At 42.4% G+C, this 11972-nt stretch overlaps 1 protein-coding gene across 2 annotated transcripts; it reads right to left on the bottom strand.

Annotated features, from left to right (window-relative positions):
- Positions 1 to 1052: 1052 nt before the first annotated feature.
- amotl2a (angiomotin like 2a) lies at positions 1053 to 11362 on the bottom strand. Of its 2 annotated transcripts, none has more exons than XM_084722559.1 (11): positions 11119 to 11362; positions 8846 to 9646; positions 8540 to 8690; positions 7579 to 7723; positions 7029 to 7112; positions 5167 to 5462; positions 4186 to 4376; positions 3979 to 4080; positions 3726 to 3886; positions 3210 to 3389; positions 1053 to 2374 (listed from the first exon to the last, which is right to left on the bottom strand). In XM_084722559.1, exons 2-11 carry the CDS (start codon positions 9568 to 9570, stop codon positions 2289 to 2291), a joined length of 2121 nt encoding a protein of 706 aa, XP_084578685.1. In that variant the 5' UTR covers positions 9571 to 9646; positions 11119 to 11362; the 3' UTR covers positions 1053 to 2288. The 2 variants fall into 2 exon arrangements, with proteins under 2 accessions (XP_084578685.1, XP_084578684.1); XM_084722558.1 differs by having other exon boundaries at positions 8540 to 8694; positions 8847 to 9646.
- Positions 11363 to 11972: the final 610 nt, after the last annotated feature.

The following is an 11972-nucleotide window of genomic DNA, read 5'->3' as shown; positions in this document are numbered from 1 at the left end:
GCGATGCTTTTTATGAGTTTGTGTCTGTGAATATTCTCAGTCATCCAGGTCATGGTATTTGTATCAAGGTTTGAAGTAGGCAACAGGACTTGATAGAGTTCTTTCGCCTCTCATCCAAGAGGCTTCTTCAGTTCTAACTGACTGGTTTGGGAGTTCAGGTATTAAACCTAATGGGGTCGTTTTTATGAGCTCAGAAAAACAGACCTGTTCTGCTTTGTGACAAATTGCATCTTCCAGATAAGATTTTTTTTTTCTCACTAGTTTATTTAGAAGTAATAAAACTTCCTCAACCCAAAATGAAACGCAGTAGTAATGACAGTAATAAGATAGAAGGTTTTCCTGGAAAGGAAGGGTGTGAAAAATTGTGATAGTATACAGTTCCATAAAATGGAAACACTCAAGTAATGTACAAGTACCTCAAATTCGTACTTAAAACAGTACTTCAGTTACATTCTACAACTGGGGTTTTTGTAAAACCAGTCCGTTAAATCAAAACAGAGACATTTTATGAGACATATATTAAGTATTTTAATCTATTATAGTGAAATGTTAAGGCATACATACAAATGTTTCCTTTACAAAAGTTCACAGCAACATCAAAATGGGTCAACCAGCTGAAGCAAGGCACCTTAACGGAACCTTTTGTATTTTGACATTGGTTATAACTTAAAAGTAGAGTACATCTTTGGCACCAGAAAACAAAACAAATAAAGAATATAAATGAAAAAAAAAAACTACAAAATATATTAACTTCTCTCACTTCAAATAGCCATTCATGTAAACACATTCCAAAAAAAGAGAAGGGCATTAATAACTCAAATGGGAACAATGCATTGACCAGCAAATACACTGTGACGGGACATATGATGTAAAAACTTGAGGGGGAATATCAATGTGGGAATTTCACATGGTGTTTGTGGGACTTCAAGCAGGACTCCTGTTGATAACGCAGAGATATTGAGGCCCCCAATAAATGAATTGCAGTACTAACAATTCAGAAGTGGAGAATATATTAGCCTCTTCACAAATCCATTGAATTTTAGCCGTATTCCCCACAGTAGAGCAAATCTTGTGGCACATTCCAGTTAAATACAAAAGTCTACATTCAGCAGTGTTCAGTGATCCTACACTCTGCAGGGAGAAATAAATAGAAGATTCCATGTTAAGGATAAAGTCCACTCAGAAATGTGAGATACTTGAGCAATGGGAAAAACACGGCTGAATATAACACATTGATGGGGACAACAAATAGAGTAGCAAATGCAGGCCAATTATAGTTGACCGTTTCTCTGCTCGCAGTAGAAACCAGCTACCACGGCTCAGAAGAAATAACCAGCCCCAGAAAAGGAATCATGTGGAGAATGCGTGCCATTTTAACAAGGGCGAGGGGTCAGACTTTAGATAGCCTTTTTCTTTAACGGGAGCATTCCCTCAGCGAGGGAATGTGAGAAGATTAGCTCCAGTGTGTCAGCGGAGGGGAGCAAAATGCTGGCAGTCGCCATCTGAGGCCCCCTGAACATTAACCCGGGATCTGGAAAATTAGACCCCCGTCAAACCCCGTCAATCCTCGCGGGCTTTTTTAAGAGAGAAGTGAGCAGACGTTCTGCAGGCTCCGCATTCAAAGGAAGTTTCCAAATCCTCTGCTGAGCTGTGAGCAGCCCTCCGAATGTATTTTAAAGAGAGGAGCAACTGCCAGTTCAGGCTTGAGTGGTTCTGTTAGACAGAATAATCCACAGAGGATGCTTATACTGAGTCATTTTATAAATATTCCCATTATTTTCAGAGAGGATGCTAATAGGCTCACTACTGCAAATTCAAAAATACACCAAACAAAACACAGATGTGTTGCGCACTTAATCCAGATAAGTGAGTACAATTGGATATAATTTAAGTGGAGCAGAGCAAGACGAGTGATCCTCGTTCGTCTCACCTCTCAGACATCACAATATGAGCAGCATTTACAAATATAAATACAATACATAACTAAAAAACAAGTTACATGCACAACACATGTATATGCACAATCAGCAGCCCAGTCCCTGTCGTGACACAAAATACTGTCCAGGTACCTTGAACAATTCTTACTCTTGAAGCAAATGTCAGTTGTTCAGTAGAAGGAAAGCTCAGCTCTCCGCTCCACACTGGGCTACATTTTGGACTCTGGACGCCCATTTAGATTCAGACGGTCAGCTTCTCTTCACTTGTGGTCAGACGTTGAGGAGGGCCTTTAACACCTCAGCCAAAAGTCTCTGTCATCATCGGCTGTCTCTGTTCAGTCAAACCAGCACTCAAATGAGGATTTCAACCACCTCTGCATCTGAGCTGTTGATGCTCTTGAATGTCTTGAGTGGAGCTTTTGGCTCCTCCAATGTGTCTACAGTGAAGATAAAATTAGCAGATTAGAAAAACAACTTTGGTATGCTGAAGTCAGTACAACTGCAATGTCTGGCTCGAAGCAAAGCTCAACATGATTTTGTTTAATTTTACCAGCAAAATTCTGACTTATTACTATCAACAGTAAGCTTTTGTCAAGTAGAATAAAGTTTAAATAAACACAATAGTAAAGCACTGTAAAAAATAAACTGAAATAAACTACAACAGTTTTGAAAACCTGCAATCACTTGATGAGATAATTTACTTTATTTTTTTTTTTTTTTTTTTTAAACTTGAATCTTGGGTTTTTAGAAACAAAAAAGTATATATTTCAAAAATTGCTGAGAAAACTCTTTAAAGTGAATAACTCAGACTGTCTCTGAATCTTTTTTTAAACATTGTTAATCTTATTTGGCTTATTGTATTCTGAGTTTTAAGTCAAATTCAAACTAACATGATCTTTTGCTGAGCTGATTTATTTTTCTTCTTTAAAAAAAACTTTTAGAAACAAAACGTTCTGTGTTTTAGAAATTGTTAGAGCTAGATGCTTGAAAATTATTACCTGTTATTCAATTAATGAGTTTTCCCAATCATTTTTTGAAATGCAGAATCATTTGTTTCCGAAACTCAAAGATTTGTGTTCTTCTAAAGAAGAAAAGTAAATTATCTCAACAAAAGATTATATGTTGGCATTTTTTGTTTGTTTGTTTGCTTGTTTCAAAACTGAGGAGTTTGAGTTAAACTAAAACATTTAGTTTAGTTATTTTCTCGTTTTTTTTTTTTTTTTACAGTGCAGTTTGTGTGATTTGAAATGCTTAACAAAACAATAAACCCACCGGTGGTAGCTGCTGAGGTTGCCTCAGATGTTTTAAGCGTGCTTGGCTCTGCTGCGAGCTCAGGCTCCTGCGGGGCCTCGTCGCTTTGGGTGCTGCAGTCTCGACTCGGGCCTTTGGGGACCACGCGGGGTCGTGGTTGCTGCGCGGCAGCACCTGTCTGGTCATCTGAGAGGCTCTTCCCTACAAATGCAGACAAAGAGAGGAGGCTGCTTAATTGCCCGCTTACATCCACATTTACACACTCCTGAACATCTGCCCTGCTGAGTTCTTCCCATGACTATTCTGGATGGGGCTATTCTGGAGTGAGAGATGATATGCATTCCAGTTTAAAAACATGTTGTCTATTTGAGGTACACCAAAGGGTTGTCTCCTACTGACTGCTTTTTTTTTAGGAAGTGTACATTCTGTCTGGCGACGCTGACCAGTCTGCCAGTTGTCGCTCAATAGCATGTGTCATTAAAGATTCAGAATTCCTCTGTGTTACATGAAGTGTCGGGGCAAACATCTTGTACTCACCTTTACACTCTGTGCTGCTGCTCACGGTGTTGATAGAGGGGACAGACCTCGCCAGGCGAAGCCCCTGTTTCTCCAGCTTGCCCTGCTCCCACCTGGAGCGCTGCTGGAGGACTTTGATCACAGCATCCTTCTCCAGGAGCTGAGCATGAAGTGCACGGATCCTTAACATAGAAGATGGAACACACCATTAGATCTCAAACCCCCAGGAAGCAGGATGAACTAGTATCTAACAAAGACATGGAAAGATGTTTACCTGTTCTCCATCTCCTGATGTCTATGACTTGCCAAAGGCAGGTCTTCATTGAAACTGTTGTTTGGTGAATGTCGAGGTGAATGATTGATGATGGTTGTGTCCCTGCAGAGAAAATAGAAGCTTGTTAAAAACCATCCCTACATTTCAATAAACTTGCCATTATTTGATGTTTGTATCTTTGCTATAACTCTCCATGCTTCATCGTACCTCTGCGCTGCTGCGGTGGCAGCTGCATCCATTGCAAACTGCCTCATGGTGCTCTCCTCCAGGTACTTTTGTTCCCACTTGGTGATGTCTGCCTCTAGGGCCAGAATACGCTCCTCTTTTTCCCTCAACTGCTGCTGCAATGTCGAGGAGCTCAGTTCTGAGGCTGTGGGGTCGACTGCCTGGCTCTGAGACTGAGATAACAGATCAACAGGCGTTAACATTTAGGCTTCCACTGAAACAACCACATTTTAATGAAGAGTTTGACATTTTGGGAAATACATTTAGTGGCTGTCTTGGCGAGAGTCAGATGAGAAGATCGATACCATGCTCATATTGGTACGCTAAACATGAAGCTACACAGCAGCAGCCATTTAGCTTAGCTTAGCATAAAGACTGCAAGTAGGGGGAAACTGCTAGCCTTGCTCTGTACCCCCCGCCCAGAAAAGTACGGATTCAAGATTTAACATGTAAATTAGTGACCTTCAGATGTGCCAATAGATTATTTTTTTTAATGTACAGAGAAAACCAGGCTAGCTTTGTCCCACAGTTTCCAGCCTTTATGCTAAGCTAAGCTAATAAACACCCAGCTTATGTTAATTCTTGACAAGAAAGCAAACACAAATCTATGCAATGACTTCTTCCCCCCGTTGTGCCCTAAGGCTCCTATTTGTACACTAAACATGAAGTTACATAGCAGCAGCCTGTTACCTTAGCTTAGCATAAAGACTGAAAGTAGGGGGAAACTGCTAGCTTGGCTCTGTCTACAGATGGACTGTATGGATTCAACCAACAATATTACATTTAGGTTCATTTTTTCACCTTCAGAGAAAACCAGGCTACCTGTTTCCCCGTGCTTTAATCATTTATGCTAAGTTAAGCTAATTAACACCAAGCTCTAGCTTCCTATTTAGTGTTCCAACCTTCTCATCTAACTCTTGACAAGTAAGCAAACACAAGTCTATGTAACAATTTCTTCCTCACCTGTTGTGCCCTGAGGCTTTTCAGCTCCTGCTCCAGCCGCGTGCGCAGCCGCAGCTCGAGCGTCTCCCTCTTCTCGCACGCCGCCTGCAGCTGAGCCAGTGCGCTCTGCAGCCGCTCCACCTTCTCCACGTAGGCCCTCTTCCTCTGCAGCTCTTCCTCCAGCTGCCGGTTGCGGGCCTGCGTGGAGGTCAGAGCCTGCTCGAGCATCTCCCGTCTCCGCTGGCACTCCTCCCCGGAGACGCGCAGGTGCTGTATCTGCCTCTCCAGTTGTTCACGTTCCCGCTGCTGCTCCTCATCTAAGGTACAGAAAAGGTGAAAAAAAGAGGTGAATGGTGGTAAGTTTCTCGTTAACAGCTTGCAAACAAAACTTCTGATGTGCAGAATAAATAAATTTGAGCTGATTCAAATTAAAGATGTAAGTTAATAGTTTTGTAAAACTAACTGATCATGAAAAATATGAAGTTCTGATTCATCAAATAATGACCAATTCTAATTGCCCCAGGACAAGAGGTCAAATGAATGCTAAAGAGGGGTATACTGTACATCATGACTATTCAGTAGCCACTGATGGGGTCAGTCAAGTGTCTGCGTAGGAGCAGGCAGTTACATTTTAAATGGAATGTGACCCAACAAGAGACGTTTACACACTGCCATCCAGGCATGTGCTTCAACGTCAGACCAGTTGACAAGTCCTCTAAACTAAATCAGTTACAACAATTTGCTGTGCCATGAACTTCCAAATTAAAATAAAATATTCCTCATTTACTGATTAAAAGCTGCACCATGATTCAGTGGAAACTTTCGGAAAGGAAAGCCAGTTTATCTGCTGTGCCACTTTAAAAAAGGGGGTTGATTACACAACACGAGTGCATGCCTGTGGAGGGAATGCAGACTTCCTCTTATCCACTTACGCACACAGGCATAGCTTTGTGCTGGGAAAAGCTCTGGAATGCTTCTAAGGACGTGAAGTAAACAAGCAGCTCAAAATATAATTCAAGTGGTCCTTGTAATAAAAAAAAAAAAGAAAAAACTACACATCCCCCTATTGTGATTCAAATGTGGTTTTGCTCCTGTGGCTCCAAGATAACTGTTCTCAGGAAAATGGACAACATTTCTGATCTTGTGCCTGAAGACAATCACGTGGCTCTTTGTAATAAACAGAAATATGCAATCATTCATCCACTCCAGCAGGGTAATGCAAAACAGGCTGATTATGTAACTACAGCTGATTCAGAAGATTTTTGAGAAACAAATCTAATCCTCAGATATGTCTGTGAGGGGTTAGTCGAGTTTACTCTGCAGCAGATCCCCGCACAGGGAGAAATATTCACAACTGGCCTGAAGGTGGTTAGACCATGAGGTAAAGAAATGCCCAAACAAGGAGAGGGAGCGAGCCAGAGGTCATGTTGAGTCGGGCCTGGACGCCCTGCAGTCCCAGACTTATTAGTTCCCCTTGAGGAGGGAAGTCAGCGGTGATGCAAAACTGAGCAGGAGGGGAGCGAGGGATGGGGGGAGGGAGGCATTCCTATTGCTGGAACAGCCTGAAATACCTAAAAAAAAATTCCTGGAATCCAGGCCACATTTACTACAGTGATGAAAATTGGCTGGCGTCTAAGTGCTAAGAGTAACTCTTAACATTAGAGATAGGGACATTTGTGTCGTGACACGCAGGGCCACAGCTTTTATGACTGAGGGAGGAAACCGATCCCTGCTCAACTATGTTCCTGCCATTGTTAAGTGCTCCATAGGCCAGTGTGATCTGTCAAATCAGATAAAAAAAAAAAAAACACCCTCAAACCTCCCTCCTCTTTTCTGACATTAAGAATGCTATTAGATGACAGGTCCTCTAATAAAACACTTACTTTGCTCCAGCAGTTTAACAAAGATATGCTGCCTCTGGTCGGTACACTCGGCTGCTCGCTGCTTGGTGGCTGTGTCAAGTTGGTCTATAGAGAGGATAACAGGAAACACACAACAGTTACACACACTGGTTTACACTTAACTGCACAATATGTAAATTCTCCCGCTAGATGTCTCTCTAATAATAACACAATAATAAAAGATGTAGTTTGATGACTTTGTGAAGTGGCGTGTGATGATGGGAGTTGTTGTCATCACCATAGCTGATGAAAATCAATGTATATTAATGTTTTATTCATGTTCGCTAACTTCCTTCCTCACTCTGATGTATCCAAGGTATTCCATGTTTTCACAGAGGGTATAGTAACTAGCAACTAGCTAGCAACAGCTAGAAGGAAATGCACTGTTAGCTTTAATAAATTAAGCATTTTCCTGTGCTTGAACACTGTTGGAAACATCAGGGATAACGAAAAAAATGTATAAAATATGTCTAGCCATTTCATGCTTTATACATAAGAAGGTTACATATTATAGCTTTAAATGAGCACATACCTCTCAGGTCTCTGTTAAAGTCGTGCATCCTCTTAATCTCAGCCTCGAGTTTATTCCTCATTGTTTTCTCCAGAGTTTCCCGCTTGGCCGAGCCTTTCATCAGAGTCTCATAAGCTTCAGATATCCTCTGAATCTCCAACTCCAGCTGGGAAGAAAATGTGAGAAGATGCTCAGTCTCCATTCACAGTCCATACTGTAGGTAATGTTTCAGTTGTTTAATATCAATGAGGCTAATTAGTCATCCCTACTGCCTGCAGGCAAATGGCTTTTTAACAACTGAAAAGCGGGAATCAACATTCCTGAGTGAACACTTGTGGGTCCCAGGTGTCGAGGCATTGATCTCTTTTTGTGGAAATATGCCAACATGTTTTGAAAGACAAAGAGGGGAGGATGTGTGGGACATTCCAGAGGCGGGAATGAGGAGAAAACTCTCGACACCTAACTTAATAGCAAACAAACCATGAAATAAATATGATAAAAACTCTAGCAGATTTGTCTACGAAAAAAGGTTTTCACAGAGTGGGGCCCAAACAGTTTGAAATGATTCAAATGTTATTAGATGTGTATATATGTATGTATAGTTAGAAGCTAATAAATCCCTTTGAAATGACATTTTTATGTATTTTGTTTAGTCTGAAGTTATGTAAAACAGCAATATTAGGCTCCCTTGGCTCAGGTTTTGAGTGTTTATGAGACCCAAAAACAGGATCAGGGAAATCTGAAATCTGGGGGTGGGGGGGCTTTTCACACACACACACACACACACACACACAGTCTCAGACTTGGTGAGATTAGTCTATGTCAGTCCATCACGCAGCCAACAAATCACTGAGCTCTGTCTCCTCTGCATATCCCGTAACTGCCAGACAGCTCATCACCCTGACATGTACTGGCACAAAACCATTGTATTTACGATTTCCACACCCTCTAGACTATTCACGGCACTGCCCTCTTCTCTCACCTTCTGCAGCCTGGCTGCCTTCTCGGCGCAGACCTCCAGCTCCTTCCTGAGCCGCTCGTTCTCCCGCATCAGCACGTCAGTCTGAGCCGCGTTGTTGCCGGAGGCTGAGGTGATGCTACTATGAGCCACCTGGGACTGAGCAGACACATACCTGCCGAGGAAAGACATGAGTGATTCATTACTACGCTGCTGAAAACCACAATGTGTCAGAATGACTGAATGAAAGCTTGTCTGAAGCTGTTAAATCTGGCCACAGTTGAGCTATTAAATCATCACTCCACAATGTCCTCCGTCTGTCTTTATTACCTGTGATGCTGTGAGTAGAAGGGTGGAGGTGGGTCTCTGCAGTACTGTCCATGCTCCTGTGAGTGGCTGATCATATATCCGGGAAGTCTGGCACAGATAGGATAGTCCGGTGGTGGCCCACGCTGGTCTACACACTGCTGGGGCCCTTGCTGGTCAGGGGCCACAGTGTTTGTGACATTGTTATTATTATACAGCTGTGGATAGCTGTGTGAAGAGCTCATAGCCAGGCTGTGTCTGGGTCCGTTCCTCTCCAGAGAGAGCTGCAGGAGCCTCTCACTGAGGGAGCGAGCGTGCTCCCTCTTCATATCCCACTGTCCCTCACTGCGACCCCCCATTAAGTCCACGCCGGGCCCTTCCTGCTCCACTTGCCCCTGGTGGGAGTTCAGGTACTGTGAGTGGACCTTGGCCTCCTCATACGTGGGCAGCTCCTCTCCGTGGAGTTGGTACAGATGGCACACCTGCTGGCTCTCGGAGTGCAGGCCGTCGCCCTGGTGCTCCTGGCCCTGGGGCTCCTGACGTTTCGACATCTGGATGTACTGGGGCTCGTCCTGGGTCAGGCTCTCCAGAGAGGAGCGAGGGCTGCCCGAGCCCCCGCCGCTGCCTCCACGCAGGGCCTGCTGCTGGATGGCGAGAAGCGTGCGAGTGTCTGTCAGATTCCCGTAGCGGAGCTGCTCCTGGATGAGACGGTGCAGGACCGTTCCAGATGAGTCTTCAGCGGTTCTCATTTCATTCAGTGGGAAATGAGCAGCAAAACAAAAACAGCCTCAAGGTGGCGGTTTGGGCACTTCACTAATCACAAATCTGAAAGAGAAACAGTAATCTTAATCAGACTCAGACTCACAACATATGTTTCAGGTTATTTAATGTGTTTTCATGCTTCCTCACCCCTAAAAAATATCATATTGTGGTTGCGATATGATTCACAATTAATGGGAATGATCCTTTTTGCATCACAATTTTTATTTTCACTGGAACAAAATTTTATGATCTTAGACTGTGGGGGCACTGTGACTCAGGTCTTACTCTAATGAGGCTGACATTTGTTGAGGTCTGTACCAAACAAATATGTTTTCTTCAGGACATCTCTGAAGCACCACAGCACTTCATTATAATGTGGATTTATCACACATTTTACCTTTGTCAGAAAATTGCAGCTTTGGATATTGCACTTGGCCATATTGCAATTTAGATAATATTTTTGATTAATTGCACAGCCCCACTTGTTATCATCACACTCATTCAATGATCAATGGTAGTATTTCACAAGCACAAGCACAAGCCAACACTGAGAATTCCTCATTTACAAATTCTTCTGTTGCACAATGACTTTTGCTGTGAGCTGTTGCTGGAAATACCCCTGTCAGTGATGTCAGTGCAGATCCAGTTTTATCGCCCACACACTCTAAAGCATAACTTTCCCCAGACAGACGGGCAGGCAGGCAGAAGTGTGATACTCAACAGTTGCTATAAACATCACAGACTTCCCACACAACAACAAATACACTGATTTCCCACAATATGACAGAAACTACAATGATGTGTAGCCCCCAAAATAGTGCTGCAACAATCAGTGGATTGCAACCTACTAAATTAATCTGCAACTATTTTGACCATCAATTAATTGTTTTTACATTATTTTTAAAATAAGTGCAAATTTCAGCTTCTGCGAATATGCTCTGGTTTTTGTACCCCTCTACGACAAATCTGAATATTTTTAGCATTTGAAGACATCAACTTTGGCTGTGGGAAACATATTTCAGCATTTTTCAACATTGTCTGGACCAAACAACTTATCGATTAATTGAGGAAATGATCGTCAGAGTCATCAATAATGAAAATAATCCTCAATTGCAGCCCTAACCCAAAACATGGTTCTGCACGAAACATATTGAAATGTACTAACTTAACTAAAACGCCTGTTCTCTAAGAGCTCTCTATGGGAATTACAATGATAAAATCCCAATGAGATGCTTTTAATCGACCAGAAACTCGACTTAATTCATTCTGATTGATTAAATTCCGACTTGCATCCTGTCCAGTAAAGGTGATCCTCTTCCCTAGATAAAAATATATACACACATATATAAATAATCTTTTCTATGTGGACATCAGGTTAAAACAAAAGCATGAAACTGACATTGACACTGAAAATCCACTTCACATTAATACTGCGCCATGCGCAAAATCCGTGCCAATGAGACTTGTAGTTATTAGGCATCCAAACACAATCCCGCTGAGAGATAAACTCGGAGAAAACAACACGGAAAACTTACCTAGTTAATTATAGTCTCATCACACACGGAGCAGTTCACGGTGGTGTAATCTCAACAGAATCCTGCGCTCAATTCAACACGAGTTTCCCGAGTTTCTCCCTCCTGTTTTCCTCCATGTAACGTTGGGTTTAGTGTGTGTGCGCCGACGGGCAGCAGCAGACTGAGCGGAGCGGAGCTGCGCGCTGCACCAATAAATAACTGAGGGCCGATTGTTCACTGAGGCTGGAATGACTGGAATGTAAAGGCTCCAAGTCCCTGTGGGATCAAAAGCAGAGCACAGGGGAGGAGGAGAGAGGAGGAGAGAGGAGGAGAGAGGAGGAGGAGGAGGAGCAGGAGGAGAGAGGGTGAGGGGTGTGAGGGGGTGAGGTGGGGGTGTGAGCAAAAATTGGATTCAGAGCAGCAGCACCATCTCAGCTGGCTGCTTGTGTCATGTAAAGGAGCTTGTTGTTGTTTTTGTTGTGCTGCGGTTTGAGGAATTTTAAGACCCTTCTGCTCCAACAGTCACAGGAGATTTAAGTCCTTACAGTTGTAGGAGAGACACAGCAGTGTTACTGTGAGACTGCAGGAGATAAAAAGGATCTTACATTACAACTTCACTGTCACAAAATCTTTAAGCCTTACTCTGGGAATGAAGTATCAAGACTTTTAAAGATTGCTGTGTTAAACTTATATGAGATAATATAATACAGTAATATAAAGAGCCTATCTGAGTCATTATTTTTGATAAAGTTTATTATTTTGAGACACTAATTCCTTATTTTGACATACTAAGTCATTATATTGAGATACTAAATTATTCTTTTGAGACATTAAGTTATTATTTGACATACTAAGTCATTATTTTGAGATACAGA

The sequence above is a fragment of the Lutjanus erythropterus genome, chromosome 7, assembly GCF_056507025.1.
Source record: "Lutjanus erythropterus isolate fLutEry1 chromosome 7, fLutEry1.hap2, whole genome shotgun sequence".
Classification (NCBI taxonomy): domain Eukaryota; kingdom Metazoa; phylum Chordata; class Actinopteri; order Lutjaniformes; family Lutjanidae; genus Lutjanus; species Lutjanus erythropterus.
Note: the sequence above shows the minus strand (reverse complement) of the source record. Positions and strands in the feature narration are given on the sequence as shown.